The sequence below is a fragment of the Agelaius phoeniceus genome, chromosome 3 (assembly GCF_051311805.1).
Source record: "Agelaius phoeniceus isolate bAgePho1 chromosome 3, bAgePho1.hap1, whole genome shotgun sequence".
In the NCBI taxonomy this organism is placed as follows: domain Eukaryota; kingdom Metazoa; phylum Chordata; class Aves; order Passeriformes; family Icteridae; genus Agelaius; species Agelaius phoeniceus.
The window spans coordinates 66,813,241-66,839,347 of record NC_135267.1 but is presented as its reverse complement, the minus strand read 5'-3'; the positions used below and the strand labels follow the sequence as shown (position 1 = coordinate 66,839,347).

Sequence of the window (26,107 nt, the reverse complement as noted above, 5' to 3'; positions counted from 1 at the left end):
GCAACTTGTAGATAGGAGCACTTGCATAAATTATTCCCAAAGTCAGCCCCTGGTACACCTCTCTCTTCTGCTGCCTCCTACTGTACAAACATATAACTGTTTTGTTTTTTTAAATCGAGTAGTCTCTTCATTTTAAGACACATTTACTGTTTTAAATACAGGACTTAATTTGACTTTATATATAATTTTTCTGTAGTTAAATTCCTTGCTAACTGCTGAATCACTTAAATAATATTTCCCTACAACTTATTTGTTAACCATCCTTTCACAAACTGAGGGAAAAGGTCATCACTTTGACACTTATGTTTGGCATTTGTTAGAGTTTAAAAATAAAACCCAAACAAAACCCAACAACTAAACATTAAAGCAGTGCCAACTGTTATGATAAGGAAACAGAGTTGTTAGGACTTTGCACTTTTTTTCTCCTTTAAGTGTAGCAATTCTAACACAGTCATTAAAATAACTTGCATTAAGGCAAATACCTGAAAGTTAGAAAGTATATTTTCTACCTTGTCCTGCAGAATACCTAAGGCTGTGGTTCAGCTGAGTGTGTTGACTGAAAGGCAACAAAAAGCTGAAGACTAATTCACAGTTGTCCTATTTGACAGGGCTTCATGCATTATTGCTGTTCTGTAATACATATACAGAACATTTAAAATAAAAAAAAAGGCAGTCTGCTTCTCAGCTATCAGATTTACTGCCTGTCATGAAACTGAGGAGGATTCTAGACTAAAATCATTCAAGATGGAAAACTAGAGAAAATATGCAAGATTTATGAAGAAAAACATTACTGCTTAATCTCATTTAAACTCAAACCACACAGAGAAATAACTAGGACATAGAAATTGACTACCACAGCTTGCTCATGTTAATCTTCAGAATGAAATTTCAGCATTTAGCAATGAGATGTGCCATCCTTGAAGCCCAAAAAATTTGGAAGAACTCCATACTTTTTCTCATGTTACTGCAATATATATTCCTTTTATTTATTATAGTCTCAGAGGAAGAATGTTACAATGTAGTGTTTGAAGCAGCATTTACTTGGCAGCAGAGGACAAAGGATGCATACAAACACAGGCAGAAAAACAACTTTATACATAACCTCATATTCAGAACAAAAATAAAATCCACCAAATTCACTACTGATTTCTTTTTATACTTATGTTGGGAGTATTTTAAAAGATTCTTTGCCTAGAGAATTATGATAAAAGCCAAGTACTTTGCAGAGAACAGAATGTAAAGCTATTTCCAATACTACTTATGAAGATAGGTCTGAGGTAGAAAGGTGGTCATGGTTTTCCTCTTCTGTAAAATGTGGGGTTTTTTTCTTCTCAGAATAACTACATTACATTTAATAGGAGCCAGCATCTTCTCTTCTCTTCTTGATAGCTTTGCTCCACTTGCTCAAGACTAATACTTAGTTAGCATCTGAAAAGCTCTGTAAAAATGCCAAGTCTACATCACCTTTGAGAGGTAAGCACTATCATCCCCATTTTACAGATGGGAAAACAGAGGCAGAGTGGTTAAATAACTTGCCAAAGGGTTCAGAAAGAACTGGCACTGGTGCCAACAGTAGAAGGTGGTCAACACTGTGCCTGAATCACTCCTTGAGCAGCAGCAGTTCAGGAGTAAATACTGTGGGTGCAGGACAGTCTGGCTGCCAAAACTTCACAAAGCCACTAAAAATTCCTGACCTGCTCTTTTAATGTCCGCTAGCATTTTTTTAGTAGCAGAAGAGAATTTTACACCTCTTTCAATACCATTTTAAGATAAGGGTTTTTTTCCTTCAGTAATAATTAAGAACAACACAGCTTTGTTTCTCTTTACTATACATGAAAGGTATTGCATGCAGTTTTACCAATTCAAGGTATATCCTAGAATTAAAGCAAGTGTCCATGCAGCATTGTAAACTCTGTGAAGGCATTAAAATCTCTGATGATAATCCTTAAACTGGAGATCAGATGATCAGTAACATACTTTCCCACAATTATCCTTATCAAAAGTAATAAAATAAATAAATTATCTTAAAGATAAGGATGATCTGCAAGATTACAATGCCAAATGATAATATCTACGTGCACTGCAGTTCTGGAGAAAGTTCTGTTGCTAATAGTATTGGAAAGGGCTTTCTAATTGTCTCTTCACTCCCAAGAGGCAGACAAAAGAAATGGATCTCACAGAAATGAGCTTCACTTCATAGGCTGTAAATTCCAAAACTTGAAGCAAGTTTGGCCCAGCAGGGAAAAGCAAAGCTTTGTCTCTGAACAAAGTTGGGAAGGATTACACTAACTTAGTTCTTACTAAAACCAACTTAAGCTATCATCTAAGTCCTCTTTTTAGCTATCTCCCGATTCAAAGTAAAGTAAAGCTTAAAAAAATAATCCTCCAAATGGAGTGTTGTCTGGAAATAACAAAAAGGAAGTTAAAAATACCACTTAGGTACATGAGGATGCTAATTATTACTTGAAATGAGAGTTTACCTTGTTTAATTGAATTAAAATGTTGTATCTTGCACCTAATGACAATTGTTGTTAACCAGTAACAATAATGCAGGTTATGGGAACTTCATATGCCAATGCTGAAAACGATGCAAAGATATTCTGAAATCTGTGTGTTCATATGGTTAACATACAAATAATCAGTACAGGATATTACATGTGTGAGAATACAACTAAAGGTACTTTACAATGCAAAAGCAAAGAGCTGAAAGGAATGTATGAACGTAACGTTTTGCTCCAAACTCCTTATGCAGTTCTCTTTATGATTATCAAAAAGAACGTATATAAAGCCCCTGCCCCTTTTCCCCTGGCTGTATATTTATACAAATCAGTGACAAATATTCCACTGCTCATTAATTTACAGTTGCATAGAAAGGGAAGAAGGAAAAAAAAAAGACACTATAAAAACAACATCCTTTTCTTTGGGTATTCAGTGTTGTACTGTTTCAAGCGGAACACGCGGTGGGAGCACACGGCGTGTCCAGGGTCCCGTGCAGGTTTGTGATGAGCGGAACGCGCGGCCGGCAGAGGCAGAACAGGGCTGTGCTGTGTGCCACAAGCACTGGCTGACATCCCAAGGAACACCTCACATGGCCTGTCAGGATGAGAAACATCATCAGTACCAGGAGTCAGCACACACAGAAACTTCTACCTGCTCTGGGCTCAGTCAGCCCAGGACTGTGATGGCATCTTACAAAACCCCCCTGTCTTAAAATTTAAGTGTATTGGCCTGAGACTAAGCAAATAACTGAGGCAAATAGTTAAAAGAAATCTAAACTGACAATACTGCAATGTTTAAAGTCCGTGTTGGAGTGGTTGCCTATTCAGTGCAGACAGTTTAATGCCTAAGGTGCTGTGTGGCTCCTGATCTTTGTGCTCTGGTGCCCACAGCTCCTGAAAGTGCACCAGGACATATGGACATCTTTGCAAGAACCAGCTTTGATATTGCAAGCTGCTGCTGGCTTTAAACCAATTGGCTCAAATAAATGCAAGCTGGTTCCATCTGGATAGCAACACAGACCTGCAGAACAATTACACCTGTGGCAGTGCCTGACCTAGTAGAAAATTTCTATTACCTCTGATATTTTGGAATCTGGCCTTCCTGTTGTATCAGTCTAGCTCCCAAACAGACCTCTATAGAAAAATGTAGACAAAACCCACCGCAGCCCCTTTGCTTTTATGGAACTTTTCACTTGCTCTACTTTGTTTCCAATGCCTATGCAAGTATGTAAATATGTCTCATACCTGTGGTCTGCCAGTGAAACTTGCTGCAAAAAAAAAAAAAAAAGTTAGAAATTTACATGATTTTGCATCTTGACAGTTTAAAAACAAAGTTATTATCAGGAAAACACATGCTACAGAAGAAAAAAAATACTTATCTTTAAAAGACTAAACATTTAACAAGAAATGTGTTGCAGTGGTTTAATTCTTCATAAACTTACTTTCAACAAATTTATAGCATTATAATGATATAGTTAAAACTAATTGTTTCATTTTCACCATCTGTAGCCATATCTAAACCCCTGAGTGATGTATTACAGTATCATCTGTTCAAAATTCTTTGCTCTGGACATCACTCAGATGTACAGACAAGACTTCTGCACAGTGTAGTACACCTGCCTACTTCTGAGGACCAATGACATAAATAAGGAAAAAAGGGCATTATATCCATGATCAGTGGATCTGAAGGATCTTCCTTAGCAAAACTCAGAGTCTAATGCACTTTGTTGGGAAGGCCAGACTAATAATCCTCATTCCAGGCTTCTAAAACATTTAAGATATGAATCTAAAAGTTAAAAAAATTTTACTTCAAAGTAAAAGATGTTCTAGAATGACTGAATGAGAGCAAACATAAGTAGTACCTACTAATTGGGGCAAGGTGGTTTAAGCTGACAATGGGGAGAAATCACATGAAATCTGGAAATGTGCTTTCTTTTAATCTTAAATGCTCAGATAGACTTCACAATATGAAGGGGCCATGGTTTTCACTCGCAGTATTCTCCTATCTCATGGTGTTTGCTTATGGAATCAAAATTTCTTTCTGTTTTCCAGTCCTGGAGAACAGCCATATTACCAAGCTTGTACTAACACAATGTAATTTGCTTTAAATTCATTTGGGCCAAATGACCATGTAGCTGTATAGTCACCTAGCAAGACAGTAACTTTCAAAACCAAGAACAAATGCTTGAGTTGCATTTTATACCAATTATACTGATTTGTATACACACACATCCTCAAGGTGTGCTGAGCAGCTCCACTAGTTGTTGACCTCAAATGAGATGCTCCTTAGGATCAAAACTTTAATTTGCAGAACAAGGGGCTCTGAATTGTTGAACTCATCAAAATCAAAAAGGATAGCTGAAACAAGACCTTTTTTGCTGGAACCTCATTTGCTTTTTCAAAACATGCAAGTTCCATCTTCTGTGATGCAGCAATGTGTGTTCAAGACATAAAAGGGGTGTTTTAACAGGGTCCATAGAGTTTATGAAATAGCATGGAGTTGAGTCTTGATGCTTCCAAAAGGACTGGGCATAAACAGTCACTCTCTGACTTCTGCCTTTTAAAACTGATCATTAATTTTACATTTCATTTGAAGCTTCCAACAGTTTTGAAAATATATCAAAGTTTTCACTACTGTTTTTCTTACGCAAAAGAGCTGAAATATACATGTCTTTCTATATATATATATATGTATAAATGTATTTTACAAAACCCACCATAATACATGAGACAGATTCTCACTTTTTCAAGTGCAATGACACAGTAAGCAGGATCAGGGGAAATGTATGTCAGCTGATACAGGACATGCATAGGAACAAGCTGGTTTTCCTTTTGATCTCTCTTTAATAGACACTGAATAAAATATCAACTTCCAAAGCATTTAAGCAGGAAAAGGTGTTAAATACTGCATTCACAGATTTCCTCTGGTCTAATAACTAGCTCAGTAATTAGTCTAAGGACTTTTTTTTCAAGCTTTATTACAAAAACTGCATTCAGAAATTCTGAATCTGCATTCACTTAAGTTCTACAAAAGGTTTTCATCAGCAGCTAGTGAGATTCTAGATGTCTTTCCTCTTATTTTGGCACTGCTGAAAATTCCACATTGAGCTACAGGCTTTTCTTGTAATGAATTGCTTCCACTTAAACAAGAACATTTATCTACCTTCAAAAGTAGTGTATATTGAGGAATTTTAAGGGACAGAATTATACAGCTTGCATATATTACACAAGAAATCTTCTCAGAGATATTTATTCTCCTAGTCAATACCACAAGAATTATTTTTTTTTCCAAAAGACCACCTCAAATTCAATATGATTCTCAAGACATATTTTGTTAAACTTACAGCAGCAAGCTGGAAATGTGTTGTTGATTTGCTCCATAACATCTGTTAGATCTGTGTTGGTATCATGAGGTGGAACTAACAAGTCATCTGTAGATATGACAACAGAAAAATCATTTTTGTAACAAAGGGAGAAAAAAAGGACAACGACATTCTAAAAGGCATTCTTAGCCAACTTTCCAGTTAATTACTCCTTTACATTTCACAGGAAAACAGTACCTGAAACCTTTGTAATGTGCAGGAACTATCATCGATAATTGCCAGCCTTGGGAGAGGATATGAAAGTTACATTATTGATTTGCAGTCAAACTCATTTCTCTTTCATTAAAACTTAACCATTGCATCCAGGATTTGACTAGAAGTTGCCAGCCAGGAACAGTATATAAACATTTACAGTTAAATAAAATTACAAGATGAAGTAATTAAACTCAGTAGGTACTCTATTAAAATTCAGTTCCAGTTGCAGATGATTTCTCATGTAACTTTCAGAGTGAATACACCATTTTTTCTCTGAAAAAATCGCAACATTTATCTTTTAGGTGGTCTTTAATCAATATGTGCCAGCCATTTCAATACTGCTAAAATCCCCCTTGGCATATCTTTGAAAAATGATGCTTAAAATTAGCCAAGAGAATAGTTAGGGAACATAACTGGCTGTGTTGTTGGCAGTTTTATTGGACAGCATCTTTCATACTGCATGAAATCAGACTCAAGTTCCATGTTTTTCCAGATAAAGTAAAAACATAGGTTAATGCTGAATGAAAAATGTTCAGTACACAAAAGAATATTTTTCCTGTTTTCTACAGAAATAAAATAATATTTAATCTATAACACAAGGCTTAAAAACAGAAACAGGAAGAATTCGTACATAAGATAATTTGAGAGAAATATTCTCTCTTTTCCCCTACTTTTGTCCATGCAATAGTCTAGAGTTATTTCTGCTAACTCATGGTGAAATTAGTGAGTTCTGATATGGAGAATTTAAAATAATCTTTCAAGAGAGAAAGAAATCCCTTAATGTGCAGAGCCTGTACCCATAAATATTGAATTTTTCCTAAAGATGTGAACCTTTTGGGAGTGGGAACATCAAAATACCAGGATAAGCAGAGGTTACACAAGAATTTTTAAAGAAGACAGCAAGTGTAGATTACATTATTTGGACATTTGATCCTTTATCTGACAGATTACTTGGGTCCATGTGTACTGTAGGACAAACAGCTCTTGGCCACTTCAGTCCAATGAAGTCTGGTTCCCCTTTCAGTGAGGATGGACTTGCCCAGTAAATTCACTTAGTAAGAATAGCTGGAACCAAGGAGTCTATTGAGAAAAGTCTGTAATTCAGAGTCACGTGGATTCTTAGGATACCGCAGCTCTTCACAAGTGCGAGGAAGCAACACCTCCAGCTGCACTGAGCAGCATCGCAAAGATCCGCTCCTTTTGATTTACAGATCTGTCCAGAAGGTGCCAACAAACCCTTCCAGTAGTCACCTATGGCCTCATGAGCACATTATCTGATGAGAACACTCACCTGTCTGATGGAACTGCGAGCTTGTGTCCTGCTCCAGTGGGAAGCCCAGGGCAGAGTGCTGGGGCGAAGCACAGGGGGAGGCGCCATTCACCCGGGAGTCCGACTCGGGCTACATTAAAGACAAGAAGACACAAATTTAGGTTACTTGTATTCACATAATTTAATTGTAGCCTAGTATGTAGCCATTTTGTTCCTTTCCTTTTTTATGTGCTCTTTGTTGTTCGTTCTCCAAACTATTCAAAGTTGGTTGAAGTCTATACAACTGATGAGCGGTAAAAAAAAACCAAACCAAGAACTTGTTAAAAGAAAATCTAGACTTAAGAACAGCTCTTTCAAGACTCCAGTTGATGGTCTTGTTAAAAACAATGTTCTGTTGCATCACAAAAACACAAGGTAACATACAACACACACAGTATGCCAAGGTTCCCTGTCCAGCTCTGCAGAAAGACTACACAATGGGATCATCTAGGTTGTGTTTATATGCATGGGTATATACACACATATACACACACAAACAGGACATTCATCTAGAGGCCCATAAAAACTTTACAAGGATGACTAAACATCCTTAAAAACAACTGTAGAATTGTAGAACTCCAGAATCAAATGAACACTCAAGACAGATTCAAAACAACTTCATTAAACCCAAAAAGTGGTAGCCAGCCATCACTCCTGCTGATGCTGCTTCTCAACCTTGTGGAAGACACTAAATTTGCAGAAATTTGTACTACATAAACTCCTGAAAATTATGAGAATTAGCTTGTATACTTTGAAAAGAAGCTTTTCTGGCCTCATAAATTCACTTGAAGAATCACAGAAACCAATATTACATTCAGCTGTAACCATGTGTGTGTTTGAGATTACATTTAAATATACATATATGAACAGAAAATAAGAAAAGGCTCAGAAATATTGGAAGGGACCTTATTCAGGCATTTTCCCCTTCTTTTCCTTCCTTTCTTATTTTAAAAATTCCTTCAAGGAAGAAACTGGTAATACAGTATTTGAACTCCAGAAGTGATTGTTCTGAAAAAAACATAAGTGAAATAATATTTACATCTGAGGTAGATTTAACTAAAATTGTTGCTGCTATCACTTATCTTTTTGATTGCAAATCATGAGATTACTCCTAAACAGCTTAAGAAGCAGGTTATTTAAGTAAATCTATCACAAGCAGATACTGAAGTAATACAAAAGATTGTTGCTTTTAAGATCTTTCTGAAACTGAGCAAGTACCTAGAGCAGCTATGAGACTTGATGCAGAGTTAGAATACAGAATGGCTGTTAATTTGTGCATAAGTTTGCTCCTTTGAACTTCACAGCCTTTACTGAAACACTCAGTTTCTTGAGATAGCCTCCAACTTAACAAAAACAATCTTCAGTAAAACTCCTCTAAATCTTATTTCTTTCAGCATGACAATACTAAAGGCCAGCTTAGACTTAAAGACTAAATCAAAAAATTTTAGTCTGCATAGGAGACAAAGAAAAATTGAAATGTTTTCAAACCAGAGAAGGATTTCACTGTTAAGACACTTCTGTGAACAGTGAATTACTATCAGGTAGTTAAGTAATTTGCTGCTCAGTACCAGGCTTCAATCCAGCTAAAGAGTCTAAGTAAAATGAGTGTGGTGATTTTGAATCAGAGAAGCATGGGATTGCTTAACCCAGGCAATTCTGTATTGCCAGGAACCACTGTCTGAAATGTTAGAGCTGTAGTGGTAAAGAGAGGAAGCAAATTCTCCACAGGTGAAGAGTCTTTTCAATACAGAGCAACAAAACTAACTCCAGCAGCAGTCACTGCTTGCCCACCCCACAAACAGGTGAACAGAGAGAATGTGAATCATCCAAAATGCAAACTTGCACCCGGAGTAAATCTCTGCCTCTGGCCCTGTTCAAGCAGCAACTATGAATAAATTGTGCACAGATGAATAAGGGTGAATGAGATCTGTGCTGGACATACAAAACTGCAGCACAGCAACACACAGGCTCAGTCAAGGAGACTGAGGCACTGCAAAGTCAACAGCTCATGTTGATAGACAGAAACTAAATGCCTACAAACTCAGGTGAGGAGTTAGTCAAGGTACCACTTAGTAGTTCTACTCTAAGTGATAGAAGAGCACCACAGAGCACCAGGACTGTCAGTGGATAATCTGAGAGAAAACAAAATATACTTGGAGTACCTTACATTGATGTACCATATGTTGCTGTAGCAATATTTCAGAATGAAATATTGCAGCTGGATTTAAAAACAAGTCAAAACCCACAACACCATCCTCTTCTAATCAGATGGCAATGCCTGATTACATAATTTTCATTTAAATATACTGATAAATGATACACTGCATAGTTTAAGTCACTGCAATAAAAAGAAAAGCCTAAACAAACAAAAATTCTTCCAAATTAAGGACAGTATTGTTATGCAGTTGAAGAGTGGGGTTTGGAGCAGAAAGTGAAGGTTTGTCATAGTGGTATAATTGCCTTAATATAACAGTCAGATACTGGAAAATGTTAAATGCAAACCAGTTGAAGATATGGCATGATTTAACAATTTTATTGTTGGAGAACTTGAGAAAAATAACAGTAGAAAATCACATTGTATTTGACTCCAATTATATAACACCTACAAAATATAAGCACTTCCATCCTAACCCATTTCAGGCATAATGAAGTTCATGTATTCTTATTCAAAACAACTCAGCAGACAGCCCATAAGCCAGAAACCAAAAGCAAATAGCTCTAGATGCTATTATACACCTGCTGCTTCTTCTTGAAAGAAATAAAAGCAGGGATACTGAGCATGCTTCTATGGGAATGAGGGAGAGGTTTCCAACTCCAGTCTTAGGGAGTTTTCCAACTTCTTTTCTAGGAAAAACCAAGCAAAGATGTGAAGGGACAAATAAGTCCTTCTCCAGAAAACAAAAGTCTTAGTTTTATTTCGGTATTACAGCAGTTTTTAAAGCATTTCAAAGGAGATATTTATTTCAACCAGTTTTAATCTACAGTGCCTTATGCCTCCTGCATACACTATGCCTCCTGCTGGTGTCCTTCCCAAAGAAGAGCCTGAAGTGCTCTGTGGCTTAATGGACAGCTAAGACATACCTGCTCTTTCCTTGACTTCTGCTGCTTTTGGTAAAAACCAAACTAAACCTCAGTGTTCCCAGTCTGAATCACAAGAAACCTCAAAAATTCCAATTTTACTACCACATTCATTACAGATGTTTCTTTGCTCCAGAGTTTTTCTCCCAGCTACAAAAGAAACAAACTCTCCTGTGCTCTTCTGATAAAGCTCTTCTGCTTTCAGCTGGAGAGAGAGTTGCAGCCCCTATTTACTCTCTGTCTGATCATACAGCTGTTGACAGATTATTTTAGCTCCCACTAACTTCAATATCACATCCAATATGAAACCTCTATTCAGTAGCTCAGAGAAAATAGAGAAAAATTCAAGCAGACTTTAAATGCCCTTCATTATAGGTCTCACTTTGACTTTGCAAATGCAGCATCTATAAAGGCTGAAAAAAGAAAAATGAGAATGGATTCTTTGTGTTTTCTCTGTCTGATTAACATGTTGGTATCAAAGCTGTCACATGCCAGTTCTGTTTCACCTTCCTCTTTGGCACCCTAATCAATCAGGCAGACAAAAATGACAACATTCTGTGACAGTTACCAATCCTCTGGGCTTGCTAAAATAAAAATAGTATGGTAACCTCAGAATTGTGACCTGAAGTAGACAAATGTGCAGTGAGGATGCATGCATATTTCTGCTGAAGGTGCTCTCTAAAGAATGTCCTAGAATGCTCTCATCTAGATTAAGCAGCTACTACATGAAAGTTTCTAAATTTCATTAACTCTCTACCCCCATATCTGTGTGTAGACAGACTCACTCCAATCTTTTGGAGAAAAAAAAAAAAGTCCCAGTATTTTATACTCAGTGGTATAAAACACTGTTCAGGAGAATAGGAATTGGGAGAGTTGCTGTTGATAGAATAGACAAGCAGATGGCATGAAATGCCAGCCATGGCAAAGATATTGCTGTAAGACAGTTGTGTCCTTTAATACTAGTAATTATATTGTTGTTATATATTTTGAGATTGAGACTTATGAGTACCTTTCTTGCAAATCATCCCTCTCATTAATAAGAAAAGGTATTCCGTTCATCCCCTAAAAATAACTGGGACAGCCGGTAAAAGCAAAAGAAACAAATAAATATAAATAGGCTTCCAATAAAGTCCTTCCCCAAGCAGTGAAAGAGATAAAGGCTGTCCTAAAAGGTAGTGGCCAAGCTGACAGAACAACAACCATGCTGAAAAGTGGTCATTTTTTCAGAAAGGGGGCAGTAATAGAAATCAGCGTTGCTTCGTAATTCTATCAATGTCAAAATAAATTTCAAAGAACATTACTAAAAATTTAAATTATTTATAATTTCTGAATCCCCATCAGGGGAGTAGCCATAACATTCTGGAAATAGTTTGTGAAACATCTGGTAAATTAAGTAATGATATGTATAGAGAGGCACATTGAAAAGTCACAGACAGGTTATAAAAGAAATAATGCAGATCTTCTCATATACTTGACTCTGTATGAGCCACTTTATTAAATGACAGAGTAGAAACAAAGACCTTAGGAAATTATACTTGGAACAATCAGAAGCATGGCATGACTCCCACAGAGACAGGACAATGCAGACAGAAAGCAAAAGAGCAACAGTATACAGTAAATGAGTTGTAAACAGAAATACTGAAAAATGTCACCTCTATTCTGCTTTACCCTATCTGAGCCCAAAAGCTGCAGAATGCCTAGAAAATTCCAAAGGCAGAAATGGTAAGAATTACTGTCCCTTCTCCCACCCATTTTTTCACAACAAAAATGTATACCCTAAAGGTGTTACTAGAATGGTGTAAAGATTCCAAAAAGATTACAAAATTGTGAGATCATCCTCAGCTACATTAGGGAAAAAAAAAGGGGTTTTAAGGGGTGAACAAATTTCTGCTCTAAGCACTAAGCTGCAAGGGACTATGGGTTTGGCAGAACTTCTGTGTTCTATTCAACCATGTTTCTTTGCAGATTTTAAACACTTCTCTGAAAGACCAAGTATTGGCCACATATCCCAAGATCATTACTTTATAAATTATTATTAACAATGCACCAGTTGCTATCTTCCCTATGAAATATTACAGCTACTCAAATACTGATTAAAATGCTAGAATAAGAGTATCAACAAAAAAAATTTACTCTGCCAGAGGGGTAGGGAAATCATTGGAACAGATGCATCTAAATCTTATTGAGCCAAACCTGCCTAGAAAATTGACAAAGTCAGCCAGCAAAACAAACAGCAAATACCTTAATCCCTGTAATGAGAGTATGATCTACAGCAGGAACTTAGGCCATTTTAATACCTGGTTTATGTAGCCTGTTTCTTGGCTTAGTTAAATCCCCTACTACATCTGACCCATAGAAGGCAGGAAATACTTGCCTTACCGTACTCTGACCCAAACATAATGATAAATTAGAAGAAAACATTCATACAAATTTATCTTCATTACTCAAGCTTCCACACATGATGGTACAAACAACCATCTCTAACACCACCTACGTTGCTCCTCTTATTGTGGTATTATGGTATAGGTTGCTCCTGTTATTTCTATAAGCCAGGTGTGCACATGCTGACTTCCAGAGCAATCAGTGTTCCTTCTGCCAACAAAGAAATCTGATGATCTCCAGCTACCAGCACCTGCTAAAAGTCTCTTACCTTTTCACTTGTGTGAAAGACCACTTTGCTGTAGCTTAATGGTCTAAATAAGCCACTCAAGAGGAACTGGATTTTTAATGTAATTAATTGCTCCTTTGTATTTCAGACATATTTTTGGCCATCTGTCTCTGGCATGCTTAGAGAGGTCTGAGTGACTAACTGTGATAAACATAAACATATTATTTAAGGAAAGCATCTGGTAAAACTTAAGTCAAACATGGAACGTGGCTGGCATCATTACTTGGAGTGGGGTCTATATTTTCTTCCCATGCTTTTTAATTAATGAAAAGCTATTGCTCTTGCTTGTGTTATTCTCAGTGTTCCCTAAGTTCCCATGATCACTCCAGCACATGCAATCATTTTCTGCTCATTTGACATTAACCATGTCAAAAATAAGAAATCAGCAAGAAAACAAGAATCAGCAATCAAAGATGACTGCTTTGAAATGCCTTAAATAAAACAAGCATCTTCTAGATCCATTTTTTAACAATACTCATAGTAGAGTGTAAGAAAAAATATCTCATTAGAAATGACTGACTGCAACACACCAAGAGTACATGGTGAAAATATCTGCAGTAAAATGTCAGTGCCTTTGCTCCACCAAGAAATCCATTGTGCAGAAACCATATGGGGCAAAGTGTACAAGTACCTGCTCGAGTAGCTGCCGTAGCCTGTGAAGCTGAGACTCCAATTGTTTATTGTGATCTTCCAATATTTGCATCCTTGCTTCCAGGCGACCTTTATGCTGCCTCAGGAGTTTAGCTTCAGCAATGAGCTCGGCATCTTCAGAAGCATGTTGAGGTGACACAACAGAGTCAGGGGGTGATGCAAGAGGGTTTATTCCTCTCTGAAGATGTTGCTCCTTTAGTTGCTCGTATTCTATCTGCAGACTCCTGGGATATTGAAAAGTGGAGGAGAATGATGACTTGATCAAGTAAATGAAAATAAAAGACTTCCTAGATCAAACAATGTTAGTATCTCCAACTAAGAACACAAATAGCTCAAACAAAGACAATGTCTTGACTTGTGTTTTATGGGGGATTGAAAAAAAGGCAGTGAAGTAAAAGTGAAACTAATTTATTTCTTCACAGACATCTCCCTCTTCTAAAAGAGCCAGCCTATGCACAATATCTGCCTTGAATGTGGATTGTTGTTTGGGGTTTTTTTGCTAAAATCATAACTTCTAGGTCTTTCTCATCTTCAACATAGTACATGCATAGCTCAAACAACAACAAAATGACAATTCAGACAGCAGTATGATGATTATGAGACCTTTGCTCTTCCTCAAGGTCAGCAATGATACGCTCCAACTCTCCCCGCTCTTCCTTCTCCACTGACTTGAGTATCTGAGCAGGACTCTGTGGCTGACTCACGGGTGACTCTCCTCCCAGCGTCTGACAATACTGCTGGATAAGGGCATGCTCATCCTCTCTGAAACAATAAAACAACACAGATAAAGACAGAGCAGTAAAACATTTATTATGTGAGCAAATATCTCTATCAAGCTGAGGGATTTTGTTTGTTTATGGAAAAAGACTAAGCAAGAAGAAGAAATTAAGCCTGAAAAACATACTGAAAGGAAACCATAAAAACATACAATGCACAGGAAAAAAAAAAAAGATTAACCTATAGTAAAGGATCAGTTTAATCTATGCATAAAGAATAAATGCTGCAAGTGGTTTAAAAAGAAAGAATGAAAACAAGAATCAGTGGTTTGAAAAGAAATAATGAAAACAAGAATCAGCAATCAAAGACAACTGATTTGAAATGCCTTAAATAAAACAAGCATCTTCTAGATTCATTTTTTAACAATATGTGACATTTTTGAAATTTTTAGGAGATAATTTTGGTTTGCTCAATTTACCTGACAAGATTAGAGAACAAAAAGTCCCATTAAAATTGGAGAAAAAGTTCCATTTTTATTCCCCCATTTTGATATACACATACAAGACCTTGAAATTCTGCATTTGTAGTAGATTTCCTTCTTAGAGGTTCAGGGACAGAAATAAACTATAGCACTGTCCTCCTCCTGACTCACATGAAATTACCTTCTGGTAAGGAGATACAGAAGTCCTGACACTTTCAATTATGCTTTAATACTCAAATGAATTTGGTTTTGTACAGATGTGCCTTACTTTCCAAGTTGCTGGCTTTTCTCCATAAAAAAAGTCAGATGGATAGAAAGTGAAAGACACCACATCCTACAACCAGTTTACTTGCTTGGTCCCTCAAGAAGGATGAATCAACAACAGAAAAACATATACTGTTCATTTTTAAGAGAGAGGTTGCTGCAGCAGTAAAAATGATGAAAAAATCCCTCCTTAAATGATTTCCTTTAACTGACTACAAACCAGATACTGCACACATTATGATATCAGGAAGTATTGGCACAAACTTTACCTTAAAGATCTCCTACAGTTAAAGCATGGTCAGAGCAGAGTGGCACACACATTGGCAGTATATACACACATATTCAGATATTGTTTAGAAAAGAGACTTTTTCACATTAAAAATATTTTACATGCTAACATTTTACCTCCTATTGTTGGAAACTAGCAGTTGCAAATTCTGCTATCCACTGGTTATAAAATGAAAAGCATCCACAAAATCAGAAGTTCACTATATGCAAAGAATTTATTTTCCAAATAAAAGTGTAATAGAGATTTTCAGGAGCCTTTTAAAAATTTCCTGACAGTGAATTTAACATCTTTCATCACAGAATTTCCAAATGTACTGTCTCATTTGAATGAATAGTAAAACCAGTTATTAAGAAAAGTATACTCTGGAAGAAACAGCAGTTATTTCTGTAGCGAGAAATAGTTTATAAATAAATGCATGTAAAAGTGAAAATCATGAGGTGTCTTATGGGAGATGCATATGGATTGGGGTGTACATCAGAAATAAGTTCGAACTCTTGGGACAAAAGTAGAAAATGTTCGTGACAGGAACAGATGAGAGTTGCATAAATACTGTTTGCGAAATGAAAAACCTTACTTTATCCTGTTAAAGTACCACTAGCTCAGTATATCAATTTAAAAGCATCATCAGTATTAGAAACAAGACAAAAAGGCCAAAGATTTAATAAATCCTGATTCCTGGTGTGTCTCTCTTGGAAAAGTACTTCTATCATTTAGCAAAATGATTGGGTTCTCTGTAGTACTGCCTCAGACAAAAGTTGTACTGAAGACTAATCTCATGGTAGAACAACACCAAATTATTTCTTCCCAAGGATAACTATTCACTATCTACCCAAAGCTATCATGTGGCCTTCTACTTCCCAACCCATCATCAAGACTTGAAAATTTAGACTTGTGCAATCCAAGAAATATACATCAAGTAAGACTGTGCCTGCTGAAAAAAAAATCCAAACAAGAAAATATATAGCCTGTGGCAGTTCTGTCCAGTGGATGAAAAATCTAATTATTGAGTTTTGCTCTTAAAAATGAGTAGAAAGTTTAAAGAAAATAATGTACATTCACTTATTTCTTAGCTGTCTTGGCTGTTGTCAGTACAGACATGACAACATGGGCCTTCCCTGCAAATGAATAAATTTAATGAATTTTTTATTAAATACATATATATAGAGAGAATTAAATGTAATTGGTGTTGCATGTACATTTAAGTCCTTAAAAAAATAGTGACATCCAAGAGTGCTAGCTGAAAAAGAAACAGAAACAAACAGATCAGTGTTTCTTTCCCCCTGTTATCTACAAAACAAAACAAACAAACAAAAAAAGGCTTTTACTGCTTTATCTTCTTCACTACTTGAGTGATCTCAGGGAAATTCATAATCACTATTGTTTTTCATTAATACTTCAATGTCTACTTGAAATTAAAACAAAGGCTAGTGCAGTTAATGGAGTTTGGATCAGGTCCCAATGTGATAATTAAAACCTCATTGCACTTCTATACCCTTTAGTCATCCTGACAAAAATACCCTACTCCTTTTACCCTACTCCTTTTAAAAATTTTTGCCAAAGTGATGTAACCCCTCTGGAGGCTTCAAACAGCCCTGCAAAATGTGCAGAGTACCCTGGGACTGAAATGGCCACAGCGAGCCAAGAGTGACGGCAACTCAATGTCACCCCTTGGGCGAGCACAGAAGCAGAGTTAAGGTGGGCAGGTGAGAGAACACAGCTTTATCAGCTGGGCTTCAAAGCTCTGTTTACATGTGAATTTCAGTGATACTGTGTGACCACACATACAGCCTTCTTTTGTGCAAGGGTGTTGATGTTAGGAAATGTTTACTTGATCTAGTTTAGTCTGGTTGTTTTCATTAGGCATCAAAAAGTTGCTGTCTATGCTTTGAAATGGTGAAATAGTTTATAAACAAAATTTAGAACACCTAAACAGAATCTTTTTAAAAATAAGGCTCCATAAACCTGGATTTATTATATTTATTGTCAGTTGTTAAACCTGAGAATCTGTCAAGATTTTGCATTAGGTGTAACCTCAATTTTTAATGAAACTTATAAAGGCTTTTAAAAAAGAGTTTGCACAATGAGTTTACAATACAATAAATGCTTATATACTATATTGTGGTCCAGTAGATGAGATCAACACAGCAAAATACAGCTAATTTTATATTTTAGTCTCAAAGTTATTCAGTCTAGAAAAAGCTTCATTTCCCTTCTCTCCCACTGGTTCAGAGCCTCAGAAAGCCTACTGGAGAGGCTGTGAATATTGATTGCTCTTTTTTTAGGCATCACACGTTGCAACTGACAGCATGCTTTCCTCACAGGCACTTGATAAAGGAAGTCTTCTGAAGCAAAGCTGTATTTTCACCATGTTTTCTACCTTTGGTCTGTCTTGCAAAATTACTAGTTTGAAAAAACACAACCTTGAACCTGAACCAACAAACCTCATGACTTTAATTAGGATAGATTCATTAGTAGCACAGGAGTCCCAGGACAGGGCTTCAAATGACCTGCAACATAAGGTCATTGTTCTATGCCAGGCAAATACTTTCATTTGGAGAATCTGGGACATAGTTCTGTTGAAGTGGTAGGAGATGGTGATCAGCAATCAAAATAAAAGCATCATGTAAAATTTAATTGCTCATTCTTCCTGGTTGTTTTATTGAACACCCTGTGTGCTTTGAGGAACAACTAGAAGTACACAAAGTCCTTTGACAGTAGAGGCTGCAGTTTCTATTCTGCATTTCACCATAGTAAAAAGCAGCAAACAAGACATCTCAGAAGGTCAGACTTGAAAGAAGTACATCTCAGAGGAAAAGAACACCCCAACAAAGACACCCAGGGAAAACAGCCTTTGAAGGATCCTATTCTCTTTATGGACATATATTTTCAAGATGTCTTTTCCAAAACATGCATTGTGCATAGAGGAAGCAAGAGGCAAATAAAGCTGCATATAACCTCTCTTTTATTTGACTATGTTGTAGGAAGAAAATATAGATTTCTTGACCATCACTTTTCATCAGTGCATTATTTTATCTGATTTAGAAAACTGCTAAATTTGATTTAAGATAGGAAGATGTGGCTATTTGTGAACTTGCCTCATTGACAATTGTAATTTTTGCTGCAGCTCTCATACTAAGCACCATGTGTTCTAATCCAAATAAAGTGTACATCAACCTACTGATGCTATGAGACATACTAGAATAAGGATGCAAAAGGTACTCAAAAATACTTTATCTAATTTACTTGGTCTTCTCCTAATTTTACCATCTCATGAAATGAGTTTCTCCTTGTGACAAGGTACCTTTTAACCCCTTACATCATGTCACAGTATTCAGTTATTGTGTACTGGGGCTCCAGTTTGACTTACACCACATTAAGTAGCAGTGCCAGGTAAAAGTATCAATGACCTTCACTTCTGAACCTGTTCCTACTTTTGAAACTGAGTGCAGAGTCCCCTAACAAATAAAATTTCAGATATGTTCCAACTCTGCCTTAAGATGAGTGTGAAATAGCATCAACAATGTTGTGGACATGAAAATAACTACTAGTAAAGGCACAAACCAGAAACAGCTATTAAGTCTCTGCATTTTTTCTGAAAGTATTTATATTATGCCCACTGCAATTCACTTCAGTATGGGCTGGTTAGGATAGTTCATACGTTACAGGAATAGGAGTGTTAGACTCTTGTCCTATTTCTCTAACAATTTTTATTTTCATTCTAATACAATTTGATAATGATTTATCAAATTGTGAGGCATAGTTTTCTGTTAGGAACACTATTTATCATTCCTTGTTGTAAAGACTTAATTTTCTCCTTACGCTCATCTTAATTTGTGGATAGGTAAGTCTGCTTTAAAGAGAGAGATGCTTTTGTATGAATTAAAGCCAAATAAAATTCATCACAACATTCTAGCCTAAACATTTAGAACTGTCTAATGTCAGGAGAAGATGAAATGAAGGGAAAACATTTCTATTCAGTGTATTTGTACCAGAAAATTCATGCATGAGAGCATTAGAATGGTTTTAAAGAAGCTGGGCACACTACAGTAGAGACCATGCCTTTTTTTTTTTTTGCTATTTACAACTATTTTTCTGATTAAGGAAAAAGCATTTTTTAATGGACTTCACATATCTTTTGAAAAGGGGAGTATTGGAAAGGCTTAGTCAGAGAGATAAAAGTCACAATGACACTCAAGAAAACAGGTTAGTTAAAACCCAAGAATTATCTTTGATGAGTGCTTTCTTAATCAAATGGCATATTGCAAAATGTTCTTGAAAACAAACTCATTATGTTTAACTAAGAGCAGAAGTTCTCTTATTCAAATGTAGATGACTTCTTACACATAATCTCTGAAGCATGAAGGATGTTAAAAGTATTGTGAACTTGATAAGACCAAAGAAGTAACTTTCAAAATCAAGTGCAACACTGCCTCTGTTCTATTTTCACATTAAACTGAGGGACTCTTCAGGACCGATAAAAATAAGATCATGAAGCAGAAGTCTAATTATGAGAAGCAAAGAATTTGATTTCCAAATTAATAGTTTCCTGAATGTTTGAAATAATACTGTAAAAAAAAAAAAAAAAAGAAGCAGCTTGGCTCAGAGCTCTACATCTAAACTGAAAAAACATGTATTCACATTTTAAATTGCTCCTTTGAATCCTATCCATATAAGAATGGTTAAACCATCCCCATTTCTATATTAAGAGGCATTTAAAAATATAAGTTTGAACTATAATCCTAAACTCCCAATGTTTCAGCAATTTCTGATCCAAACTGGGATACAAACTTCATAGCTCTGTAGTTCCCTGGAAAAACCTCTCCATCAAGAAGGGCTGTCAAGCACTGGAACAGGTAGCCCAGGGCAGTGGTTTGAGTCACCATCACTGGAGGCATTTAAGGGAGGTAGATGTGGCACTCGGGAACATGGTTTAGTGGTGGACTTGGACAGTTGGATTAGTGGTCTTAAAGGTCTTTTCCAACCTAAATGATTCTATGAATATAGTTTAAACTTTAAACCACAGGTCTTCAGAATTTTGAGTATTTCAGTACTTAATGAGAGCATGCATTGTAATCTGCAAGTAAAACAGAAGGTGCCATTGTGTACAGGGTTACTTTCTTGCCCATATTTTGTTTGTGTAACAGTCCCCTGACTGAGACCCAAATTCAGAGGTCCCTCTCACTTGTTGGTACACAAGCTTTCCATCTTGATTTTTTTTTCCTAAGGAAAAGGAATGCAAGGAAATTGCTTTAAAATCAACAGCTGATTTACCAGTAAAAATCAAGCACACACCCTGCTTTTCACCATTGGGATGGATGGTTGTTTTGTCTTTGTATATGAGTAGACTCATTAATCTCAAAATGCACAACTCAAGTGTATGAGCTTTTAGCTGCCTTCAAGTTTGCAGCTTTCCTGCCAAATGACAGTATGTTTGCTCTTCTTTTTTTTGTGGAAGGGAAATCAAAAGGGAATATTTTGGCTGCATTTCTCTCACTGGTGAGTGTGCCAATGACAGAAACACATTAAAACAGTTCGCATGAAAAAGTTTTATTTGGTATGTAAATAGAGTTAATTAATCAGGAAAGAGGCAACATTTAAAGGGGGTCACATGTGCTTCTTTCAAGCAAAGTATTTTAAATTTCAAATTGTTAATAGTGTACTACCTACAGATAGAATAATTTCATTATTAAATTTTAAAACAGTAAATGAAAGTATTATTGAGACCTACAATATTTTTAAACTAAAGCTGAACAAGAACAATTTCAGTTTTCCTCTTTAAAAAGGCTGACAGTATTTGTTAATAACTTAGAATAGGCAGAGTCCTACAATGCTGATTTAATCAACTGAACTGATGATAAAGTGAGGTTAAAAAATTTGTTTCTACATTAAAAAAAAATTATTTAATCCATCAGCAATTCAAGGGGTTCTATGTTTTCCAAGCATAGAACCAATGCATTTTAATTAGTTTTTATAATAAAGATGACACATAATTTAAAAAAAAATAAAGAGAAAATTGGTAAAATTAATGTAGGACTATGTTTATTACAGGACAATTCCAGGTACAAACAGATGCTGTTTCAGCAGCCAGAAAATTGAAATATAAACAAGAAGCAGCAATACTGTTCTCGCTTAGAAGAATCTTCAAAGTATAGATGATTTTTTATTTTAATAAGAAAGTTGTCTAGGGTCTAGCAAAAGCCTAGAAAAGGATTATTTTATTTTATACTATGATGAAAGCAGAAAAGGAATACAAAGTAGAAGGCACAGAGCTGTGGCCTTTTAGGAGTGACATGAAATATGGCCCCTTTTGAAGCAGAATGGCTGACAAACACAGAGTTCCCACACACCATCAAGTGAACATCACCAATTTCTACAACTGGTGCTTGGGATAATTAAACTTATGGAGACATCCTTGGGCTCATACATATTAGCTGCTCTCACTGGCACTAAATCCTGTGTTAGAACTGCTGAAGATTTTAGCATGAACCTATAACCAAAGCTCCTGAGAGGCACAGTGAGTCTGAGTTACTTACACGCTTCCTGTGGTGGAGCTGCTGTCCATGAGGAAGGAGCCATTGGTCCTTTCCATCTGTGCAAGCCTGAAAGGGAAAGACCACAGCTTTCAGACAACATGCTGCACAATTTAAACAGTGGCAGTAGGAAAATCAATTCTACTTAGAAACAGCTCAGATATGGCAATCTTTCTATACATGATTAGGAATAAACTCCTAGATTTTGTGATGAAAACCTATAATTCAGAGGACTTTTATGAGAAACTTGTGCTATCATTAATTAATTCTACTTGCCAAACAGCAACAAAAAAGTGTATTTTCTCCCTCTATCATAATTATCATTAGCATCACCACAACTCGCATGGCAAAATTAGTTAAAGAGATGTTTTCACAGATGGTTTTCTTTTTGAATTTTCTAAAGCTGGACTAACAAAAGAGGATGAATCCTTTTTAAATATAGAACATGCAACATCTGAAATTATACTCGGCAAATAATACGACACTGTGGACAGACAAGTCCTGTGAAACACCACAAAAAGCAGTATAATTGCAGGGAATCATTGCCTACACTTCCTCATTTTGGAAGCAATTAATCTAAAAAGACCAGATTATTCGACTGTATATACAAGGTCACACAGTTCTTTAAAATCAAAGCAGAAACTTTCTATCTGTTCAGGTATCCAGGAAAGATGTACCTTATGTACACAAGAGATGTACATAAAAATTTAGGAACACTTAATGCTCTACACATATATCCAACTGTACCAAACAAGGCTATTTCCTTTACTATAAAGATATCTTAATTTCACCTATATTTTTGCAAGTGCATTATGCATTACTATAGACATCTTCAAACTTCCTTTTGAAAGGAGTGTGCAAGGCTCTAAAGAACAGGGAACTCTGGTGACTTCTTTTAGAATGGAGCAACTTTGCCCTTCTCTACATTTGTTACTATTCCTGAGGTCAAAGACGAGGAATAAATGAAGGCACACACTGAATGTCAACTTGATTGTCTATTCCACCTTGGCTGGATTGGGACATTGTGCTCCCACATCTCCCCTAAAGGGAAGAGAATCTCTGAAGTGACTCAGGACAAATCAGATCATCTCTGCTCTAGGACATCTCAAACAAATCTAGTTCACAGTGAGCAACAAGTCACCTTTATAAAGCTGCTAAGCTCAGCATCTTTAAATCTTTTGATGAAACATAATTCTAGAAATTAATCTTCACAGTCCCTTTGTCACATAGGGAAGTAGTACAATCCCCATTACTTTCAAGAGAGAAGGGCCTGCCCTGAATCCCTTAGTGAGTAACAGATATTTCAACTCACAAATGCAGATTACACCGATATCATCACATTTAGGATTCCCATCAGTAATGAGGATTTGCTTGGGATACTATATGGAACCAGCAGATGGCCCTAATCAGGGAGCACAGAGAGACAGGGAAGGGACCCTAGAGTAGCAAAAAGCCTTCAGGGTATGATAGAAACTGAAAGCTGAGGAAGGAAATTAGAAGCAACTCAGAGGTGACACAGTACAAGAACAGGGAGATGGTACCTCATTCCAGGCAGGGGATTTTGTGAACAGAAAAGTGGAGTTGAATGTTCTCCAACCAGAGACAGTGAAGGCTTTAAGCCCTCTGTTTCTGCTGGGCACTGTCTTATTAGGGAAGCCCTGATATTTCTTTAAAGATGCTTAGCTGAAAAGACTAGGACAATAAAAACGATTTACTATTTTATATGTAACATATAAATAACAGATTCAACTAGAAAGGACACAATAAAAATTATATGAAAGACACAGAATTATGTCTTTTTCTAGATTTTATTACTAGAAGAAAAATAATCCTGAGTAGTTTTAGACAGATTCCCTATGAGGCAATTAGTAGTAAATTATCAATTTTGCTAAGCAATGTTGGCACATAACAGGAACAGATTTAGGTTTGTATCCTGAATGATAATTCAGAGCTGCACAGTCCATCTTCAGCTAATCTCATCCTAAGCAGAACTGCTAAGAGGTGAGGGGGAGGAGAAGGAAAGCAGGTATTGGACCTAGTATCTCCACTGATCCTTAATGACAGTCCAGATTTTGAGCTTCATCTGGGCACAAAAAGCCACAGCATTGTGGCACCACAGGCTGAAAAGAGGACACAGCTAGACAGAAAATTCTTCCATCTCTCTAGAGAAATTTGTCTGTTCAAGGGTTTTAATTGATTACAACATGGCCTAAGTTATAGATTCAAAGAAATGTTGGGTGATTAATATGAATGACATGTTTTAAATAACCGAAAGCGCTGTAATAACTTTGTAAGTCATTTTGCTATACTACTAATGAAGCATGAAAGTATTTGCTGTTGGGGGACAAAAAAAAAAATAGGCTGACTGTGGGTAGCCCTTCACCTTGATTTCCTGACCTATTTTCTCTGACTGCATAGATCAAGTGCAGCATATCCTAGGCATTTTAAAAAAACTGGTCTGAAGAATTTTAAGTTGCCCATAAATTAGAATGCTATTAATTTAAACATGCACTCTGAATTTTTATTCAAAGAAATAAAAAAAGTTAAAATGGCTTTTCAGTTGTGGAGATCAGATACAAGAACAAAACCACCCAAAGAAAAACCTAGTCAGTTCCCATGGTAGTTATTTTTGAGAGGGTGTCTCTGGTTAATATTTCACCATCATCATGCCCTTAACTCCAGATGAGAGGAAATGGCCTCGAGTGGTGCCAGGGGAGGTTTAGGTTAGATATTACAAAAAGTTTCTTCTGTGAAAAGCTGGTCTGGTATTGGAATAGGCTGCCCAAGGAAGAGTTGGAACCACCTTCCCTGCAAGTGCTCAAAAGGCATGTGGGGACATGGTTTAGTGGTGAATGCAGTCATGCTAAGTTAATGGCTGGGCTTGATGATTTTAGAGGTCTGTTCCTGCCTTAATGATTCTGTGATCACCAGCTCTGAATGTACAGAAGTTAGTTAGCAAAACACAGACATTGAGATGGACTTGGCATAACAGACATTTTATCATAGCAGGACTAGGGTGACCCCACAAAAGCCACAACATAAAACATTTGTAATTGCAACCTATTCTGCTAAAAGCCAACAGTAATGCAGAGTGTCAGCCTATCACAGAAGAAAACAAAACCCTGGTCTAATATCTTCCTGGGAAAACCTATAATAAAGAACATGTTCTGTTTATTTCAAAGGTTAAAAATTAAGAAAGAAGCCAATAATGACACATTTTAGAAATAACGCAATTTTGCAGCAGCTTCCATTCTGTATGAGAGATGATAGATTCAACACATATATTTTACTTTTAATATGATCATAATAAGAACCTGATGATTTAAGAAGCAAATCTTGTAAGCACAGAGAAAGATATATATTTTAAAAAATAATATCTAACCAGTAGTGTGCATTAAAAACTGCAGGAATCAACCACAAAATGCAACGGACTAGTGAGAAATCACGTCTCTCTTACCTAGTAGCATACTGTTCTATCCTGGAGTGTGTGTCATCATGAAACAGCTGTGGAGACTGGGAAGGACTAGTTTAAAAATAATAATAAAAAAAATTAGTGGTGTCTAAAGCAATTCATGATATAGACAACATTATTTTTAAATCAAGTTAGACTGATGACAAATAAATACATGCACTATATTCCCGAGGGCGTTATTGCTTTGGGTCAGCCGTGCCCTATAGTCCATTCAGGGACATCAGATTAGCTGCAACTGAGCTAAAAGAAATCAACTGGAAAATGAGGCTTTCCAGATAAAGGGGTTCTGCATACTCACTCATATTGCTCTGGCCACATACTGATGAGAGTGATAGGACTGTAAGGAAGACACAAAAAAAAAGAAGAAAAAAGAGAGAGAGAAAGAATTAAACTATGAAGCAAAAACTTAAGTACTATTTAAGCAAGAAAAAGCTGGAGAAACACAAAATACTTTAAACAGCAACCCACCCTGAACAAGTAACAATTGATGTAGAAAAGTGACAGCAACAAATACTGCCACTTGTCACGGAGAGGCAGAAGACTGACCTACATACTTAATTTTGTTACATAAA

The 26,107-nt window shown here is 36.4% G+C and overlaps 1 protein-coding gene across 2 annotated transcripts in view; it reads right to left on the bottom strand.

Moving 5' to 3' along the window:
• Nucleotides 1–961: 961 nt before the first annotated feature.
• UTRN (utrophin) overlaps nucleotides 962–26,107 on the bottom strand; it is a 307,788-nt gene continuing 282,642 nt past the window's right edge. For both annotated transcript variants that reach the window (XM_077175513.1, XM_077175512.1), the window contains 9 exons: nucleotides 25,834–25,872; nucleotides 25,521–25,586; nucleotides 22,067–22,132; nucleotides 14,386–14,544; nucleotides 13,763–14,006; nucleotides 7,368–7,476; nucleotides 5,843–5,929; nucleotides 3,744–3,766; nucleotides 962–3,093 (listed from right to left, as the gene is read on the bottom strand). In XM_077175513.1, the coding sequence (XP_077031628.1) occupies nucleotides 3,085–3,093; nucleotides 3,744–3,766; nucleotides 5,843–5,929; nucleotides 7,368–7,476; nucleotides 13,763–14,006; nucleotides 14,386–14,544; nucleotides 22,067–22,132; nucleotides 25,521–25,586; nucleotides 25,834–25,872 (802 nt within the window). In that variant the 3' untranslated portion in view covers nucleotides 962–3,084. The remainder of the gene's footprint in view (nucleotides 3,094–3,743; nucleotides 3,767–5,842; nucleotides 5,930–7,367; nucleotides 7,477–13,762; nucleotides 14,007–14,385; nucleotides 14,545–22,066; nucleotides 22,133–25,520; nucleotides 25,587–25,833; nucleotides 25,873–26,107) is intronic.